An 18,642-nucleotide genomic window follows, 5' to 3' on the forward strand; every position below is an offset into this window, starting at 1 on the left:
TATGGCAATTTCACTACATGGCTCCTTATATTCTGGATGGCAGGTACATCTGAAACCATTAACTGAAACCTCACATTAAGGGTTATTGTCAGAGCCAGCAGGATTTGATGTGCATTCATCCTCTCTTATTGAGCAAATACTACTTCTGGGGAAAAGGTTTTATGGTTCCTGTTAAACTTACATCTGAGAAAAACTTAAACAGACTGAAAGAAGAAAAGAAATTCCAGAATTTAAAAATTAATGCAAAACCTGGAAATATTTTCATTAGTATTCTTATATAATGGGGTGCCAATTTCTCCTTATTTGTACTGAATGCAATAATAATTATATATGAAACCATTTCATTAATTTGATTTTTGGGATAGTATGGTTGCAATTGTTCTTGTCATTTAACACCTATCTTAATGAAATTCTGATTTTGCCTGGGTCCTCTGGAATTTCAAATATAAAAATTGTACTTATTGAAAAAATTGTACAAAGTGTAAAAATTGTAAAACATTCACAACTAGTAATAGCAGTGTTGAATGAAATAGAGAAAGGGTCATAAAAAGGAAAAATCACCACCTTAGCATGTGTATTGGGTTTGCTTGGCCAGGTTTTGGTAGCAGGGTGGGGCTTACAGGGGTGGCTTCTCTGAGAAGTTGCCAGAAGCTTCCCCCATGTCAATGCCAGGTGCCTCCAGGACAGACCCTGTGCTGGCCAAGGCCGTCAGCAAACAGCAATAATCCTTCTGTGATAGTATTTAGGGAGGAAAAAATGATTGCACAGATGTACTTGTGGCCAAGGAAAAGCGGGTAAGAACAAGAGGAAGAGCTCTGCAGACACCAGGGGAGTGCAGAGGGAGGGGCAGGAGATGCTGCAGGTGCAGAGCTGAGATTCCTGCAGCCCCTGGAGAGGCAGCTCTGCCCCTGCAGCCCAGGGAGCTCCTCCACACCAGGACAAGGTGGATGACTGATAGGAAGCTGTGAACTCATGGGAAATGCACCCTAGAGCAGGCTGCTGGCTGGGATTTGCAGACCTGTGGACAGAGGAGCCTGCTCTGGAGCAGGTTTCCTGGGAGGACTTGTGGGGGAAATCACATGGGAACAGGCTGTCCCTGAACTGCATCCCATTGAGTGAGTCTGAGCAGGTCATGAAGAGCTGCAGCCTGTGGAAAGGACTCACACTGGAGGTCACAGAGGACTGTCTCCCATGGGAGGGACCCCACTGGAGCAGGGGAAGGACTCCTGTCCCTGAGAGGCAGCACAAACAGCCTGGGGTGAATTGGCCATAACCCATTCCTGTCCTCCTGCACCACTGGGGGGTAACAGGTAGGGCATGGGAAGGAGGGAGGGTTGGGGGAAGGTGTTTTTAAGATTTTGTTTTTCTTCTCATTTTCCTGCTCTGAGTTGGATTAGTAGTTGTGGGAGCCCAGAGTATTCCTCTGGCTTCCCTTGGAGGTTTAAGACCCCCCTGGCGGGGTCCCCAAAGACCCTGGAATGAGACCCAGGTGTCTCAGGGGCTGGATTTGGCTCCTTGGAACAATTTACCAACATTGAGAGAAGAAATGCAAGCTGCAAAAATAAAAGGGTGTAAATTAGACTGTTAGAATGTGTAATTAGCAGATTTCTAGAATGTTTATATTAAAGGGCTCGTGGCCAAGATGGACAATTTGGGGCAGAGTATACCTCTTCCTCCTTCTTCTCCATGTCATCCGCGCTGGCACTTTCAGATTGGATGGGGACAAAGCTGGACCATGTTATAAGACTGAAGTGTATTGGGAGTAATTTGTAAATACCTAGTACATAATTTAGACTGTAAAAGATAAGTTCTGCCTCTGCCAGGCAGATTCTGCCCTGGACATCTGGCGAGCAGACCACTGTTCGCTGGACAAAGCATTCCTGAGATAAGGAAGAATAAACAACCATGAAAACCTCTAAGAGCAGCCTCCTGCAGTCTCTCATTGGTGGGCATTGGAAAGAGCTGGGTTCCAGACCACCTGCATGTCCTCCAGAGGTGATCTCAGGTCTAAGGAGACACCTCGGGCGGTGATAAATAGTAAATTCAGTTAATTTTTCCATCAGGTCTCTTTTGCCTGTGACAGTAATGTGTAAGTGATCTCTCCCAGTCCTTATTTGAACTCATGAGCCCTACCTTGTATTTTCACCCCCCCATATATTTGCCAAGGAGAGAGATAAAGTGCCTTTGACAGATACCTGGCTTGCAGCCAGGGTCAGCCCACCACATCATGAATGGCAGGGGAAAGAAAATGCTCTTGCCTCAGACAGTAAAAGAAGAAAGTGTTTTATTGTGACCATCTCCTCTAATAAATAGATTTAAGTAACCAATCACAACTATAAGAGACACAGCAGAAGATGCAGTTTTCTCTGTTGTATCCTTCTTGCATATATGGTGTCTGCAACTCAGAGAACAAAATCCATTAATTCTCCGTAAAGACAATTCAAACTTCAGGAATTAGATTAGAGTAACAGAGTTGCCATCTAAAAGTTCTAAAACTTCATGTTTCAAAAGGTAAGAGACTGAAAAATCATGGCAATGCAACTTTAAGAAAGTCGTGTTCTTGCAAGACTGCTCATTTTCACAGACTTCCTGATCCAACAACAGCAGGAATCTGAAAAATTCACTTTTCTGTTCTTGTGAAAAGAAAATTGCTGCTTTATTTCTCGGTAAAGGTTGGGGAAAAGTTATAATTTGTGTTTATGTACACATGTACACACAGAAAGAAAAATTAACAAGTTGTAAGACTGTATTTTCATGAGTACCTACTGTTTGTACATCAGCTTTTTTTGTACATATGTCAGTCCTGCAATAATTAATTAATTAATAATTAAATAAATACTCTAAGGCAAAATAATTTCAAGATTTGCAATTCAATTTTCTGTCATAAGCTTTGAAGTATTTCAAGAGCTTTAGATCTTTTGCAAAGTTTTTTCAACTAAGTAATAAATGAAAAAAATAAAGCTTCTAGGCCAAAACTGTTTTTATCCCATCATATTAGTATTTGCTGATAAATAGTGCTTCATTAGCTATTCCTCAAAAAGCTCTACTGGAAGCTGAAAAGTAATCATTGCAATTTTGTAATTGTAATTGGTTTGAATTTTGTGGTACAATTTTCTGGTTGGAAGATGAAAATGCATTTTTTCAGCAAAAACTCCTGTGCATCATTTAAGCTTAATTCAGTCTGGGAAGGAACTTAAAAGAGCAACTAGTCCATCTCAAGCTTACCACTAACTCAATTTGATATCAAAAAATACATGTATATTTTAAAGTATTCTTGATATCCTAGAAGTACTGCCTCAGCCATACTAGGTTATTTATACTGTAAAAACCAATATGACAGTGGTGGCAAGCCAGTGTCCCTGACACAGGCAACAAGGGTGATCTCATCCAGGCTACCAGTGGGTTTACTCCAAGATCAGTTCTGATTCAGGCAGTTCTCAGGGGACAAACGTGACAGGCAGAGCTTACAGAACCAGCAGCATACCCTGTGTGAGCCTGAACCCACACCCCTTCCTGGCCCCCTTCTAGGCTTTTACTAATTAATTACTGTTGGCAAATTTGTCCTAGTCATCTCTGTGCTGAAGCAGAAATTCTTGGCACAGGCCATTAATTTCCCTTCACTGATATATTTGCAGGGTGTGCTTAACCCTGAAGATTAATTTTCAGTTATGCTCCAGCACAGGAGAGTTAAAGGGCATTGTTATTTCCATTGCATGAATGCAGTCCATCACAGAATCACTATGTACCCAAATATGAGTTATCTCACATATTTAAAAATTTAATTGTCAGATTATATTTAGCTCTTGGGAGGTGAGAGACAAGCTCTTCTCTGATAATTTGGTCACTACTTGTTGAACACCAGTGCTTTTCTGATAGTAATCTTTATTCACCAATGAAATCTAGCACTATGGATAGTAACATAATGTCATGACAGAAATCCAAATTCCTACAGCTCCATATAAAGGCACAAACCCATTGGAGCAATAAATACTAATAGACTTTGTCAGATATATAGTGGTTTACCACCACTGGTAACAGTGATATTCATGTCATATCCTGTGCTGACTCTGTATGCAGAGTATCTGTCTTAATGCCATATTTTAAAGTAGTGTGTTCAGATAGCTTTAATTTAATAAATTTGATCAATTTTTTTATTCATATAGGTCATATGACAGCAAAGCAAGGAGGGAACAACTCACTGACAAGCAATACAGTCCCACAGCACCTAAATGAGAGAAGCTGGGCAGGTCCATTGCTGATGACCAGGTCCAGCACAGCACAGGGATGACCAGACAACCTGCAGTGACAATGTAGTCCTGAGAAGAAGCCTGGAATTCAAAGTCAGCAAGGCAAGGTCAGATTGGCAGGAGCCTGCTGGTACATTGTGGTGTATCACATCACTTCTTGCACAAGCAGAACTCTTGGACAAATATATGAGGGTGGAGATTTCTTTTTCAGCAGTACATAGCTCAATCCCAATTCAGCCTGAAAATTCTGGATGTGTTTTTTTGCAAATTGCTGCCTGGTTGCTTCCAGTTTTCTATGAATTTGTTTATTACTGCCAAAGAGGATTCATGTTTGCTCAGCTGAACCTTCTTTCTTTTCCAGAACACTGGTAGAGTTTTTGCCTGTCTCACTACCAGATTGGTGCCATCTGCACTATCAGACACAATATTCCTAATTCAATAACCCAGGTTGCTGATAAGGAGTATTAATGAAGAGCATTAGTGGACCCAAAATAATTCCAGTGATGTTCCTTTCCACAATGAATCATTATCATCTTTTAGTACCTTTTCTCCCTGTGAGTTACATGTAGTTCAGTGGCAGTTTCACTGAGACAGTGTCCCCTTGGTTTCCTTATAAGAATAATGATACACTCAAGATATATAGAACCTTCTTCCTTATCTCAAAAGTTTATTGCTACCTCAAAACAGAAATTACAATGGTTTCACACATTTTGCTCTTGAGAAATTAATTTTACCTAGGGACTGTCATATTTTTGTTGGCTGCAGATGCTTATAAATAGTTCAGCTTCACATTTTCTAAAGTATTTTTTCAAGAATTCAGGTTAGACCTGATAGTTCTATACTTCACTTCAGCTGTACCTTTCTGTAATTTGTCTTAACCACAAGCCTACAGCTCTGAAATTTCTCTGAATCCTTTCTAAGTACCACAGCTGAAGTTGTAACCAAACAAATTTTACAGTATGTGTTTTCATTTGAACACGGTAGATTCTTCTGTGACTGATAAAATAATGAAGAAGATTATTCTAGTGGTTACAGGAAAACTCCTGAAAAACAGCACAGGATCAGTTCTGGCTTCATGAGGGGAAGGTCCTGCTTATCAAACACAATTTCCTTTTAGGATAAGGTAACCCACTGTTGATCAAGGGCAGTCAATTGATGCAATATTTCTGGATTTCAGTAAAGCTTTTGATACTGACTCTCACAGAATACCCAGCACACAGCTGGATAAACACATTATTTGATAGGGGGGCTACTGGCACTGGGTTGGATGCAAAGGGCTGTAGTTAAAGGGGTGCATGAGGCTGGTGACCTTCCACTGGTGGGGTTGCACAGGCTCCCTCCTTGGCCCTGTGCTCTTCAACATCTTCATGAATTACTTGGACACAGGACTTAAAGGAATATTAAGTAAGTTTGTCTGTTGACTGTCTCAAAGGCAGAGGAACCCTGCATAGAGACAAATTAGAGTACTGGGCAGTCTGGGACCATATGAGCTCAGCCAAGTGCTGGATTTTGCACCTGGGTCAGAGCAACCCTGGGTGAATGTACAGACTGGGGAATGCTGGAAAGCAGCACTGTGGAAAGGGTCTTGGGCTTCGATTTGACAGAAAGTTAAACATGATTCAGGCCCCTGGCAGCCAGGAGTGCCAGCCTTGTCCTGGGGGCATCAGGCACAGCATCACCAGCAGGGCATGGGAGTGATTGTCCTGCTCTGCTCTGAGCTGGGGCAGCCTCACCTCCAGTGCTGGGGCAGCTCTGGGTGCCCCAATGTAATACAGACATGAAACCATTAGAGTGTCCAAAGGAGGGCACAAGGATGGGGAAGGGCCTTGAGGGGAAGGTGTGAGGAGCAGCTGAGGGCACTGGGTCTGTTCAGACTGTTGCTTTTTAAGAGTTCTTCGTCTACTCTTGAATATAGTGCCAAACAGCAGAAGTTATGATCTAGAAAGTTCTTTCAAAAGAAGTAAATCTGACCTTTCTGTAACTTTTTTTCTGTTCATTCTCTGTTTAGAGTTTCTTTCTACCAGTGAGGGCTAATGAGTCCACCATGTCTCTTTTAGCTACTTGACTTCAATGACCATTTCTACTTCTTTGGACAAATTGGATCTTAAGCCATACAATTTAATGAGAAGATGTAGGAGAACTATTGCTCTGCAGTGTTTTTCTTTTAAAAAAGCCCCCTTAAACCTAGGCAAAGGACCACAATGGCTAAGTACATCTTCCAATACTGTGAGAATATTTTTGTCAGTTCCACTAAAGGATGGATTAGACCTAGAGAAAAAGGGTTAAGGAAAAACAGGGGCATACTCTACTCATCTTGCAGAAATAAACCAGAAGACTTACAGCTATTACAAAAGAAGTTTGATTACTGTACCACAGCAGGCAACTTCAGAATCTCTCTTATTTACACTAAGAAATCAGAGAATAAGCTTTTATTCTGACTGTGCTTGCTGGATTGAAATGTTATCTTATAATATTGTGGCTAAAAGTCTATCTTACAATTTTGTGGTATGATGCATTAAAACAGCACCTAATGATGTTTTCCACCTGCAGAATAAAATAACTGCAAGAGTAGAAAAGAACCCAAAACTTTATGAAATAATATCTGTTATGCATTTCCATTTTCCCATGAGGACTGTGAAGTTGTCAGCATTTGCTGCTGCTTTTGTGATGATGTCAAGATCTGCTGAGAAGGTGATATGTATTGTATAATATGATGTGATTGTTATTAGGAATTTGTAATTTATTACCCTTTCCTATATAACATAATCCTGTAATTGATATGCAAATCCTGTGACATTTACAATTCCCTTATGAATAATGAAAAATGAGAGCAAGAAATTGCTTAATTGAAATAGTTTACGCCAGTTAGAATTGGGGTAAAAGCTTTGCTGCTAGCAGATCAGTAGGAAAAAAAACCCCAACAAACAAAAGCAATGACAAAAAAAAATAAACAATAGCAATCATTAATATGAATTACCTAACTTCTGAATTACACAGATTTCACCTCAACATCTCTAAAAAAAGGTCAGCAAAATAGGAAGCTCCCAGTAAAACCAGCACGAGCAGTGGGTAATGCTGCTGTCCTTCCTCACTTACATCTCAGCAGTATTTCATGCTTCCAGATGTCATGTGTCAAGAATAAGGAGGTAACATGATGAGCTGCCCCCCATTGTGTCATACAATAGTGGATTAAGTAAAGAGCTCTTCAGTTCAATATTCTTATTTTAGAGATGAATTAATTTGTTATGGAAGGTAAGTTCACTGACTTTATTAAGAAGAGAATGCTTTCTGAATTGCCACTAAAATCAGGTATGCATTTCCTCAGGAGGGTAAGAGCTTTTTAAGTAGAATTTAGGAAGACAAATATGAAAATAAAAAGAAATATACATTGGCTTGCTTTTCATGCTGTTCATGGAATTAGGATTGGCAGGCAGTACACAAGCAAAATTTTGGAGTTGAACTTTCTTAGAATTTGCTGATAAGCAATATTTTGGACAGAGAGAAAGTACACAGACATTCCCTGTCATCTATCATATTTTCTAGTCTGTGTTTTATAAACTTTTTAAAGATATTATCAGATCCAAATGTGATCCTTCATTTCTCATCTAATTAGAACACCATATGGTATGAGACAAGCTGGGGGGGTGGGGAAAGGGGTTGATTTTTACTAACAGGTAAGTAAAGGAAAAAAAAAATGGTGATTAAACCACATAAAGCAACAACAGACTTTGCTGAAAGTCTGGTAAGGCAATTCTCCTACTTGTTAGGAATTTTATACAATATTTTTACTCCTTGTTAATGTGAGTAGAGACAGAATATGAAAACTGAACAAATGCTAATTATTTTTTCGTACATTGTGGGACCAGAAGATTAGTTGGAAAGTGAGTTGTCAAAGAATGGAGTTATTTTAGAGAAGGGTAGAAAAGCATAAAGACAGAACAAAAATATAGACAAAATATTAAATGAGAGGAAATTTCAAAGAAAAAGAATAAATCATATCCAAAATAAAGACTGTTAGTATTCCTTTAGAAATGGAAGTAGAATAAGGATTATTTTAGTGTTGGATATAAAAATACACTTCTGAATTGTTTTTGTTTTGTTTTGTTTTGGTTTTGTTTTGTTTAGTTTTGTTTTGTTTTGTTTTGTTTTTAAATCAGAGATGGCCAAACAACATAGCAGATTCCAAAACCTTTAGATCATTTATTATAAATTTAAATATATTTAGATATATGGTGGACAAATAACTTATTAGTTATCTACTTTTCAGAAATAGAAGTCTTGGAATAAAAAATTTTTAAACATATATATCAAACATATAAAAATTATGTTTAGTAGACATAACATACTAATATCAGGAAAAGGCCATAGTTTGATTATCACTTTAAATTCTCCACAAAATTATAATTTTAACCCTATAGACTGGAATGTGATGTCTGAAAACAAATGTTATTTGCATTTTTAATGTCAGAAATGGAAAAAGAGAGGAGCCAGAGATTGCATCATTGTAAATCCTATTAATTTCTTATTAAATGTTAATGGGCTCATTCTGTAACCAAGAGGCACTTAAACATGGGAATATATTCCAGCAATGTATCAGAAAACAAGAAAAATATAGAGATATCAAAAATAAGAAGCAGCAAACTAAAAAATAGTCACAATTGGCAATTTAAATCCTTTATAAAAGCATATAACGTGGGTGAATTGTGAAATACAGCTATGATGGTTTCAAGAGGTCTTTAAAATAGGTGTTTAGTATGGAGTAATCATTCCTTTCCATCCTGGTACTGCCATTTCAGTACTTTGAGAAATGAATAGACTCAAGCTAAAGGCTGGCATAGAGATATTTCCTTACCTGGGGGATCTGTAATGGGTTATTACAGTGCTCCTCAAGACATCACTCTTTTGTGTCTGCTTTTGATAGCAGTAACTCAGTGTCTTATTAGACACTTTGAAATAAATAGTGTTGGTTTTTTTAGAAACATGTCAAATTTTTAAGTCATCTGCTAGGGTTAGTGGATTGAATTGACATTACAAATAAGCTATTAATCAATTTTCTTCCCTGTATTTTTAGCCTCATAAATGACAGCACATTTTTTTTAAAATATGAGAGGAATTCGACAATTTTTTCTTGTTCTATGGCAGGAAGAATTCGTTTACCACTGGCATGAAGCACTATACTGAAAAATAGGAACACAGGTAGAAAATTGGCATTATAAAAAAGAAAATTTCTTTATAAAGCTATTACACCTAATAAGATATCTTTTTACAATAGCAAGAAGTTTGCCATGTGGTTGCTTCACCATTTTTTCTTTTTCTTTCTTCATCACAGCCTGCCTTAACTGCAACTTCTTATAAGAGACTTTTTAATGAGCTTTTCAAAAGGTGTTGCTCTTCTCATTTGTCCTTTCCTCCTTCCTAATTTCATATGATGCTTTTGGATTCCACCTTTTCCTTCTCCTGCACTTGGTTGCCAGTATATATACATAGTATGTGTTTATGTATAATGAATGGTTTTCAGTGAATCAGAATTTTCTTCTTCCTTCTTAATTTAATTATTTTCATCTCAAAACCATAATTAAAAGGTATATCTATTTCAAGAATTTTTCAAAATCATTGTATCTTGTTTTACATCTTCTTAATTTAAATTTTATATATTTCAATCTTTCAATGCAAAAACTCCCTAAATGCTTATTTCTGTAAGAATAATATAATGAAAACTCACTGAAATAGAAGCTACAGAGTTTTATTTGCTCTTAATACCTTTATGTCAAATTTTTAACAGATAATAAAGGTTTAAATGTTGAAATCTTACTGTGCTTTGATGAACATTTTTAGGAAATAGAAGGTATAGATGCCAGTGTACAGAATACACAGTTTGGTATTACATCATAAAGCACACTTTGAATACACAATATCTGAGCAATCACATGTCCACTAGAGGAATGAGCTATTGTGCACTTTTTCAGCAGCATTTTTATTTCTATAAATCTCAAAGACTTTTGTGCTCATGAAACATGTATATTAAGGTTAACATTACAACTTAAAACACTTATGGCAACTTAATCCAAAAGTATGGTAATTACAAGTGAGGAAACTTAAGACTTTTCTGCACTGTTCTCTTGCTTTTCATGAAAAACATGAAAGTAGAAAGAGGTATGTATAGCTTTAAATTTGATTTACATAGAGAATTGGAAAGAAAAAGTGAGAAAACTGGTAAGTCATAAGGACAAACTAGTGACTTTAAAAAAAACCAAAAAAAACAAACAACTAACCAACCAATCAACCAACCAATGAAAAAACAAGCCACCAAGTAATGCAAAGGCACTCTTCAGGCACTCTTCATGTCCCCCCAATGGCCATAGGGTCTCTAGCAACAGCTACTTCAGAAAACTCTTTCCAGGGTTTTATGGATAACTATATTATTGCATTTAGAATAGAATATCTCTTTGGTCCATTGGGGTCAGCTGTCCCAGCTTTTTACACTCCCAGCTATTTGTCCACTCCTGCCTACTCAGAAACAGAGATGGCCATGATGCTGTATAAACACTGCTCAGCAGCCAAAATATTCCTGAGATAGCAACGTGGCTTTTTGTCACAAATCTAAAACACAACTCTGTAACAAATTCTATGAAGAGGATTAGTTCTATCTCAACCAGACCCTGTACATAGGTCCAATAAATTCTTTGTCTGGGGGAATATCCATTAAACATTCATTTTCTTGTGTATTATCCAGTCTTTCTTTTCTTATAATGAGAAAATATGGGGCTTTTTTCCAGAGTGGAAAAGCAAAGAATGGCCTTCAATTATTATTTTTTCTGCTTCCTAATGTTGAAAATACTGTAGAATACTTCTGACTTCTTTTTCTCAATACAAGGGAACTCCCAACTTGTGCCAATTTTTGAATTGCTGCCTTTTTCTGCTAGGTAATTTATCAATAAATTGTTACATGCAATGTAAAAACGGTTGAAGTTTAACTAATATTGTAAAGGCTCCATGAAAAAATGAGGCAAACAATCAGACCTTCAGTGGTAACAAATTACTAGACATGCTCAGGAACAGCTCTATTAGAAAAATATATTAATACACTAAGATTATCAAAACCCTAGAAGAATTACTGGGATGACTAAAAATATATTTAACATTTCACAAATACCAGAGAAAAAAATACTAGTGTATGGATGAGCTACAAATGTGAGGAAAAGCTTTTGGGAAGGATCCCTAACAATGTTCCCTGTCACTCACTGTTTCCAGATACTGCTTTTGCAAGGGTCAGTAAAAATGGCAGGTCCTGGACACCCATCTGCATAACCTCTGCTTCTCCAACACCTGACTTTATGTGGCCTCAGCCTTCATCCTGGGTTAAGAGCCAAGACATGGCATGGATCTAGCTGCCAACAGAAGTCTCAGTATTAAGACTTTGCAAAACAGACAACATCATGTAAATATATTGACCTCTATTTCCCTAAAATACTGAGTCCACTAACTACTGCTACAAGCAATTCTGTACTATTTGCCATAAGAATACTCAAAGTATCTTCTGTGTCAGTCTGCTGAACAACCTTCCTGATTAGATGGACTTGTTTAGAGAGAATTCTATCCCAGTACAAGTTAGGATGTAAGGCAGAAGAAAAACATGATTCATAAATTGCAGAAGTGAATTGTGACTTGGACCAAGAAATCAATAATTGAAATTTTAAGCTATGCATCAGGTAGTCTTTCTGGCAAGCAGAGCAACAGCTTCATGTGAAAAATGCTGCACTTTCTGATCAAGCAACTTTGAAATCAAAGCAAAAAAAATCATTACAAATTCTATGTTAAGGATCATTGTGCAGCAGCAGTGTGAAGAACTGAATGATTTTGTAAACTTTTTCCATCTGTAATCTTGATGATTCACTTTATTTCTTGAGTCACAGCATTCAATAGTTTTTTTTAAGATCTCTTCCTGTAGTAAAAACTTTCATGTATAAGCACCTACTTTGTAACAAGGGTTGCCAGAAAGGTTTGAAAGAAAGTACAGTCTTATTTCATGGTACACTAAACTTTAATAACAGCAACAACTTCCAAAAAGGAAGAATTTGATTTACAATTTCCCTGTGTGCATGTTTACTCTTAATCAGAAATACTGCTCCTTTGATTCAGTGTATTAAGTTGAACAAAAATTGATTTTAGGTTGAATCCATCAACTGATAGGATTTTCTGCTTCAAAATCAGTCTCCTTTAGCAACCATGCTAATCATTCAGTAATCCCATAAAAAAACCAAAAAACCAAAAACAAAAAAACAAACCCCAAAAAACTAAAAAATAAGAAATATTTATGTATTCAGTCATGTACAGCAGGGATAATACATCACTGGGAAAGGAACAGGGGTGGTAAAGAAGCTGTGTAGTAGCTGTAATGTTTTCTAAAAGGGAAAAATTGTGCATCCAGCCTAGAACTGTCTGAGAGCAGAAGAAGAGAGACTGTTCAGGGAGACATTATTAGTTTAGCAACTTCTAGCAGTCTGTTCCATTTGAAGCCTCCAAACATTCAGGTGTTTTTAAAAAGTCAAAGGATTCTTTAGTATTGGCTTACAAATTTTTGGTTGTGAACTTGTCTAATCCTTTACCAAACCTTCCAAATAAATTCTCTAGTTATATCACATTCTGTGGTAACAAATAGAGAAATGCAATGTCATCTGTTAAAAGTTATTTTATGTTTCTAAAATTCCCTCATGCTTGTCTTCTGCAAACTTCAAGGGTCTTCACTTTTTCATAAGGAACTTCCTATATTCTATTGAGAACTTTTGATGCTTTTCTGACTATATTGTAAAAATCCAGCATCCTGTAGATTAAAATTTCCTTAAATATCACATAAATATTGCCCATGGACACCTTATAAATTTTATAAGGAGTTTCCTCATTTATTTCTCAAACTGTGCTTCTCTACTTGACCATTTCAAGGCATGGTTTCCAGATGACAGACTACTTTTGTCATAAAATATAGCCCTTTTCCCCCACTTTGTTTCCCCCCTTTTTAAAACTCAATAGGCATAGGTAACCATTTTCTAATGGAATAATAAATTAATACTCATGAAAAAAAGAATAGTTGATACATTATTTAATATTCATAAAAAATCTGGCTTTGGAAAACATTGCATATAAGCAAACACTTTTATACTTTTTAGCCACAGATTTGATAAAATGTAGCACTATAATTAAGATTATGCAGAACCTGGTCAAAATGCTTACAGACTTAAAGACTTTGTGTAGGTACAGTTAGTTCAATTAAAATTCATCTTAAAGTATTACATATATAAAGTAAAACTGGGTAAAGATTCCCTATTTAGTAGTAGAATCACAGGAAAACTTGAGTAGGAAGTGATGTCTTGAGGCCATCTAGTCTAATACTCACTCATGGTAGTCACAGCTAGATCAGGTAGCTAAGGGAACTGTGCTGTCAGTATTCAAATATGATTCCATAGTTGGGGATACCACAAGCTTTCCAGGGAGTATTTTCAGTAGTTTCCAGCATTTCTAGTCCAGTAGTTTCCAGCACTTTTATAGTGCTGTTGGTTTTGGTGGTTTTTTCACCTTAATATTGAATTTTCCTGCATTCTGACTTGTGCCCTGAGAGAATTTTGACATGTAAGAAAAACCTTGTTCTGTCTTCCCTGTATCCTTCCAGGATGTAGTAGTAAACCTCAATAAATTCTCTCAGCCTTTTCTTCAGGGTGAACAGGTCCAATTACTTCAGTGTCTTTTTGTATATCATGTTCTCCATTTTCATGGCCCTTTGCTAACTTGCCTCAGTAAGGCAATGTCCTTCTTTAACAGAGAATGCAAAATTTAGATACAGTAATTCAGATGCAGTTCCATGAGTCTGTAGCAGGGCATCTCACCCCAACAAGAATTTATCTGTTGTTTGTTAACTGGTCAGATAATTCAAGCAGAACAAGCTGTCTTGTAGTGAGTTAATTTGGTGCCATGGGGTTAATGCTGGTCTGGCATCTCCCAGCTGCCCACTGAACATCTTAATGTTGAACTGAGATCTGGGAAGATAAACCAGATTTTTGTCTGACCTTTTGACACCTCGTTTTATGACTAAAAAAGCAGAACCAAACTTTCACAAAAGAGAGACCTCTACATTTCCCTGGAAATGTGTGGAGTAGAGATTCCTCACCGTTACTCCCCAGGGATTAAGTGGAGGAATCTGTACATGTTATTGTCATTTCAGTGGTAAATTACATTTGACTCCTAATCAGTACTATTTCTTTCTCTGGCTTTAATGTAGGTCCCTTGATATAGTGCACTGTTTTATGTTATGGTGTAATCTACTAGTAGTTCTTTAGTTTTACACTGAGTAGTAAGTAGTTCTGATTAACATTTTTCATCTGTTGTCTCTGGAGCCCCTCAGCTCCCAAAACCTGGTTATGCAAACCCAGAAGGATTGAAGTCTCCATGAGTACTGGGGTATGTGAATGTAAGGCTCCTCCCATCTCTCTTCACAGGGCCTCAGCCACTCCTGGATGACTCCTCATCCATCACCAGGCAAAGCTCCGTGGACTCCAGACACAGAGTGCAAACACTCCTTCTCATCAGCCTTGTCTGTCCTTCCTGACAAGCCTGTATCCTTCCATTGCACCACTTCAGCCACAGGAGCCATTCTGCTGTGTCCCTGTGATGCCAATAATATCATAGCCATGCAGGCATGCACACATCTCCAACTCCTCTTGGATATTCCCCATGCTGCATGCATTTGCAGAGAGCCATTTAAATTGGGCTCCTGATGAAACCAATTTACTAGCTGAAATTCCTTTGTGCTGTCCTTCGGGTGCTCTATTGCCTTTCTGCAGTCCTAAATACTGTCTAAACCATTGCATTTCATTTTGCAGATGGGTGAATTCTTCATAAAGACTGTATCTAAGAAGTGTTCAAAATGGTAATAGAAAATGTTTATAGTCTGTGATTTCATATGTGTACTTCTTACAGCATTTCAGTATTCATTTCATGCATATGATCTCACTTTTTAAGTATAACAGGAAGATGTTTTCATACTCATTGTTGTGTTTGTGATTTCACAGACCAAACTACACTGACAAAATGAGATCTGACATTTGGTTTATCAACAGTGGAAAGAATTATGAAATAAAGCCACAGTCTTTGCAACTGAAAAAGTAAAACTAACTTATTGCAGCAAAAAACAGGAATTTAACTTTAAAAAATTAACCAAAATAATAATTGATAATAACAATAATAATAACAACAATAATAATAAACCTTCAATAGTCTGAACCTTGAAAGCTTATTGTAAGACTCATGTCTTAAAAAGTAGCATGAGTATGTGTGTGTATGCACACGTATAAGACACACATACACATACTTCTATTTGTAGGAATATCCATAAGTATTTATACATATATTCAAATTATATTCATGCCTTTATACTAAGTGGCAGTGCTGGCTGTGAGTTTCTGTATTCCACACATCAATAACTTTCAAGCTATTTGTACATTAGGCTTGAAATATATTGTATACATTTTAAAAGCATATATAGCCCTTATAGGGACATAAAAGTTTTAAACCACTTCTTTTGCCTATCCACTTTAAGCAAATATTTCTGTCTAAATACAAACTTCATCATTTTATCCTTACATTGTTAACATGACATTGTAGAACAAGGTTGAATGCAATGTAACTGACTTAAGAGTATTAAAAAACTGCAAGTGAAAAAGTACTATTGCTTCATGTTTTGTTTACTACTTTCTAATTGGTTGACAACCAGCTGACCCACAATAAAGAAAGCAGGGGATTTAAAATATTGTTCATATTATGCAAGTGTCACATATTGAATTAGCTGATTATATTAAAAGATAATACATTTCAATGTGTAAATGCTTGCCCTTAGCACCAATCCACACTGAAAAGCCACACTGAAGCATATAGGTTCATGTCTTAGATAGTGTTTATTTGTTGGACTCTATGATCTCAGAGGAGTTTTCCAACCTAATTGATTCTGTGATTCTGTGAATAAAATTATGTATGTCACATAAAGATACAAAAGTTGATCTACTCTTCTTGCCAAATTCAGATATTGCTGGTGTCTCTCATCACTGCAACTGGGTTTGCAAGGCAGTGTTTCAGTGGGGAGCAGGTACAGGGGTGGCTTCTCTGAGAAGCTGCCAGAAATTTCCCCCTGGTGTGATGGAGCCAGTGCCAGCCAGCTCCAGGATGCCCCACTGCTGGCCAAGGCTGAGCCCATCAGGGACAGTGGCAGCACCTCTGGGATAATGTAGTTAAGATTAAAGGGAAAACAAAGAAACTAACTGGGCAACTGCAGCCAGAAAAAAAAGTGTGAGGATAGCAAGAGAAACAGCTCTGTAGACACCTAAATCAGCACAGAAGGAGAGGGAGGAGGTGCTGCAGGCAGCAGAGTGAGATCCCCTTAGGCTGTGGGGCAGCCCATGGAGAGGCAGCTGTGCCCCTGCACAGGGGAGGGACATGGGGATGGAGCCCATGGACAAAACAGGTGGCTGTCCAAAGGAGGCTGTGACCCTTCCTGTGGGAAGCCTGAACTAGAACACCTGGCAGCCCCTGTGGCCCCATGGAGAGAGAAATCCACACTGGAGCAGGTTTCCTGGAGGAGCTGTGACCCTGTGGGACCCACACGGGAGCAGTTCCTGAAGGACTGCACTCAGTGAAAAGGAACCATGCTGGAGCAGTTTGAAAAGAACTGCAGGCCATGGGAAGGAACTCAGAGAAGTTCTTGGAATACTCTCCCTTGGGAGGCAGCCCACACTGGAGCAAGGGAAGAGCATGGGGAGTCCTCCCCTGAGGAAGAAGGAGCACCATAAATGATGTGTGATTAACTGACTGCACCCAGCTCCCAGCCAGGGTCAACCCACCACAGCAACCCCTATGACAACTACTGTAGAGCTTGTCCACATTTTCTTTCACAAATTTTAAAAATAACTTTTGCTAGTAGAAAAGATGGAATCAAAATCATGCTATTGGCAGAGCTGGTTGATTTTTAAGGCTCTCTATTCTTCTGTTTGGAAGGCAGAACTTCCAGAATACAAGTTATATTCTGTAAACAAATTCTGCTGACACCACCTGCATAACAATTGTAGCATATGCTTAGAGAATACCTGCTCATCCTTCTCTCTTTTCAACCAAAAAAAAAAAAAAAAATTACTACTTAGTTATGTGGATATGGAAAAACTGTTTCTTTTTTGAATACCCCAGAACATCTCTCAATTAAACATCTTGCGACTTCTTACCTGGCAAACAGCTACAGTAAAATTCACCAATCAAATCATGGCAATGGCCTCCATTTTTACAGGGCTTGGAGGAACATTCATCAATATCCGTGGAACAGTTTTTGTCTGACAGAAAAGAAAATTAAACATTAAAACTATAAATCATGCTGGGAAAGTAGAAAAGCTGCTTCACAGTGCAAGTGACAACTGCATAATTTAACTTTTCCAGGTTGGAAACACTATTTTATTTCTGTTTGACAGTTTTAAAACCAGAGGTATTCATAGATCTTAGCTGATAGTTAACAAATAAAATATCCTAAAGAATAAATATGAACAGTATTTGCAAAAATGTCCTTTGTATATTCTAGCATCACAACTCAATACCATAATTACTAGAACTTTATGCTACTTTGAAAAAAAATGTTTTAGAGATTCAATAACCTTAGTAACAGTAACAAGAAAAAAATATTTCTCAAGATTGCACTCATATTTCCAGAAGAATGAAGCCATTTCTCAGATCCAAACAGAAACCCACAAGTTCTCTCAGCTGTATATTAATTTTTCTGCTTTTAAAGAGATTTAATTGAGCTGTAATTCAAACTTATTCAAATCTGAATTAACAAAAATATAGGCAAATATACAGAAGATATATAAGTGGAAAATTTAGAAGACCATCAAATAGGTGGCTTATGAAAACAATTAAATTATTTGACATACCAAATAAAATCCAGTCTCCTGTTTCTCTATTGTGCACTGCATTAATTTCGGGCAATCCCTACCTAGCCTATCATAAATAATACTGAGATCTTTCTGAACAAAAATTGATCAAAAATGGGTGGGACAAATATCTGGACTAGGAGCTCACACAAATACAGAAGTTAAGCTAAGGATAGAGAAGAAGTGTAACTATCACTGATGTGAACAAGCAGAACTTTTGTTGGTGTTCTCTGTAGAAGTTATGAAAGGTTCCTTGCATCACTCAAATCAGATATACCAGATGGGGAATGCATCCCAGGGACCTCAGTCTAAGGAGCTGAATTAAAGGATCATGTGGGGTTTCTGGGGTTCCTCTTGCACAAACAGAGCTTGGACATTAATGGATTTATTACAACAATAAATGCATGGAAGGCAGAGGGCATCACCTTGCAGTTTTGTCTCCC

At 37.5% G+C, this 18,642-nt stretch overlaps 1 protein-coding gene across 1 annotated transcript in view; it reads right to left on the reverse strand.

Annotated features, from left to right (window-relative positions):
• EYS (eyes shut homolog) overlaps positions 1 to 18,642 on the reverse strand; it is a 674,079-nt gene that overhangs the window by 478,847 nt on the left and 176,590 nt on the right. Inside the window, exon 14 of the mRNA XM_056488606.1 lies at positions 17,504 to 17,608. Coding sequence (XP_056344581.1) covers positions 17,504 to 17,608 — 105 coding nt within the window. The remainder of the gene's footprint in view (positions 1 to 17,503; positions 17,609 to 18,642) is intronic.

The sequence above is a fragment of the Oenanthe melanoleuca genome, chromosome 3 (assembly GCF_029582105.1).
Source record: "Oenanthe melanoleuca isolate GR-GAL-2019-014 chromosome 3, OMel1.0, whole genome shotgun sequence".
Taxonomy (NCBI): domain Eukaryota; kingdom Metazoa; phylum Chordata; class Aves; order Passeriformes; family Muscicapidae; genus Oenanthe; species Oenanthe melanoleuca.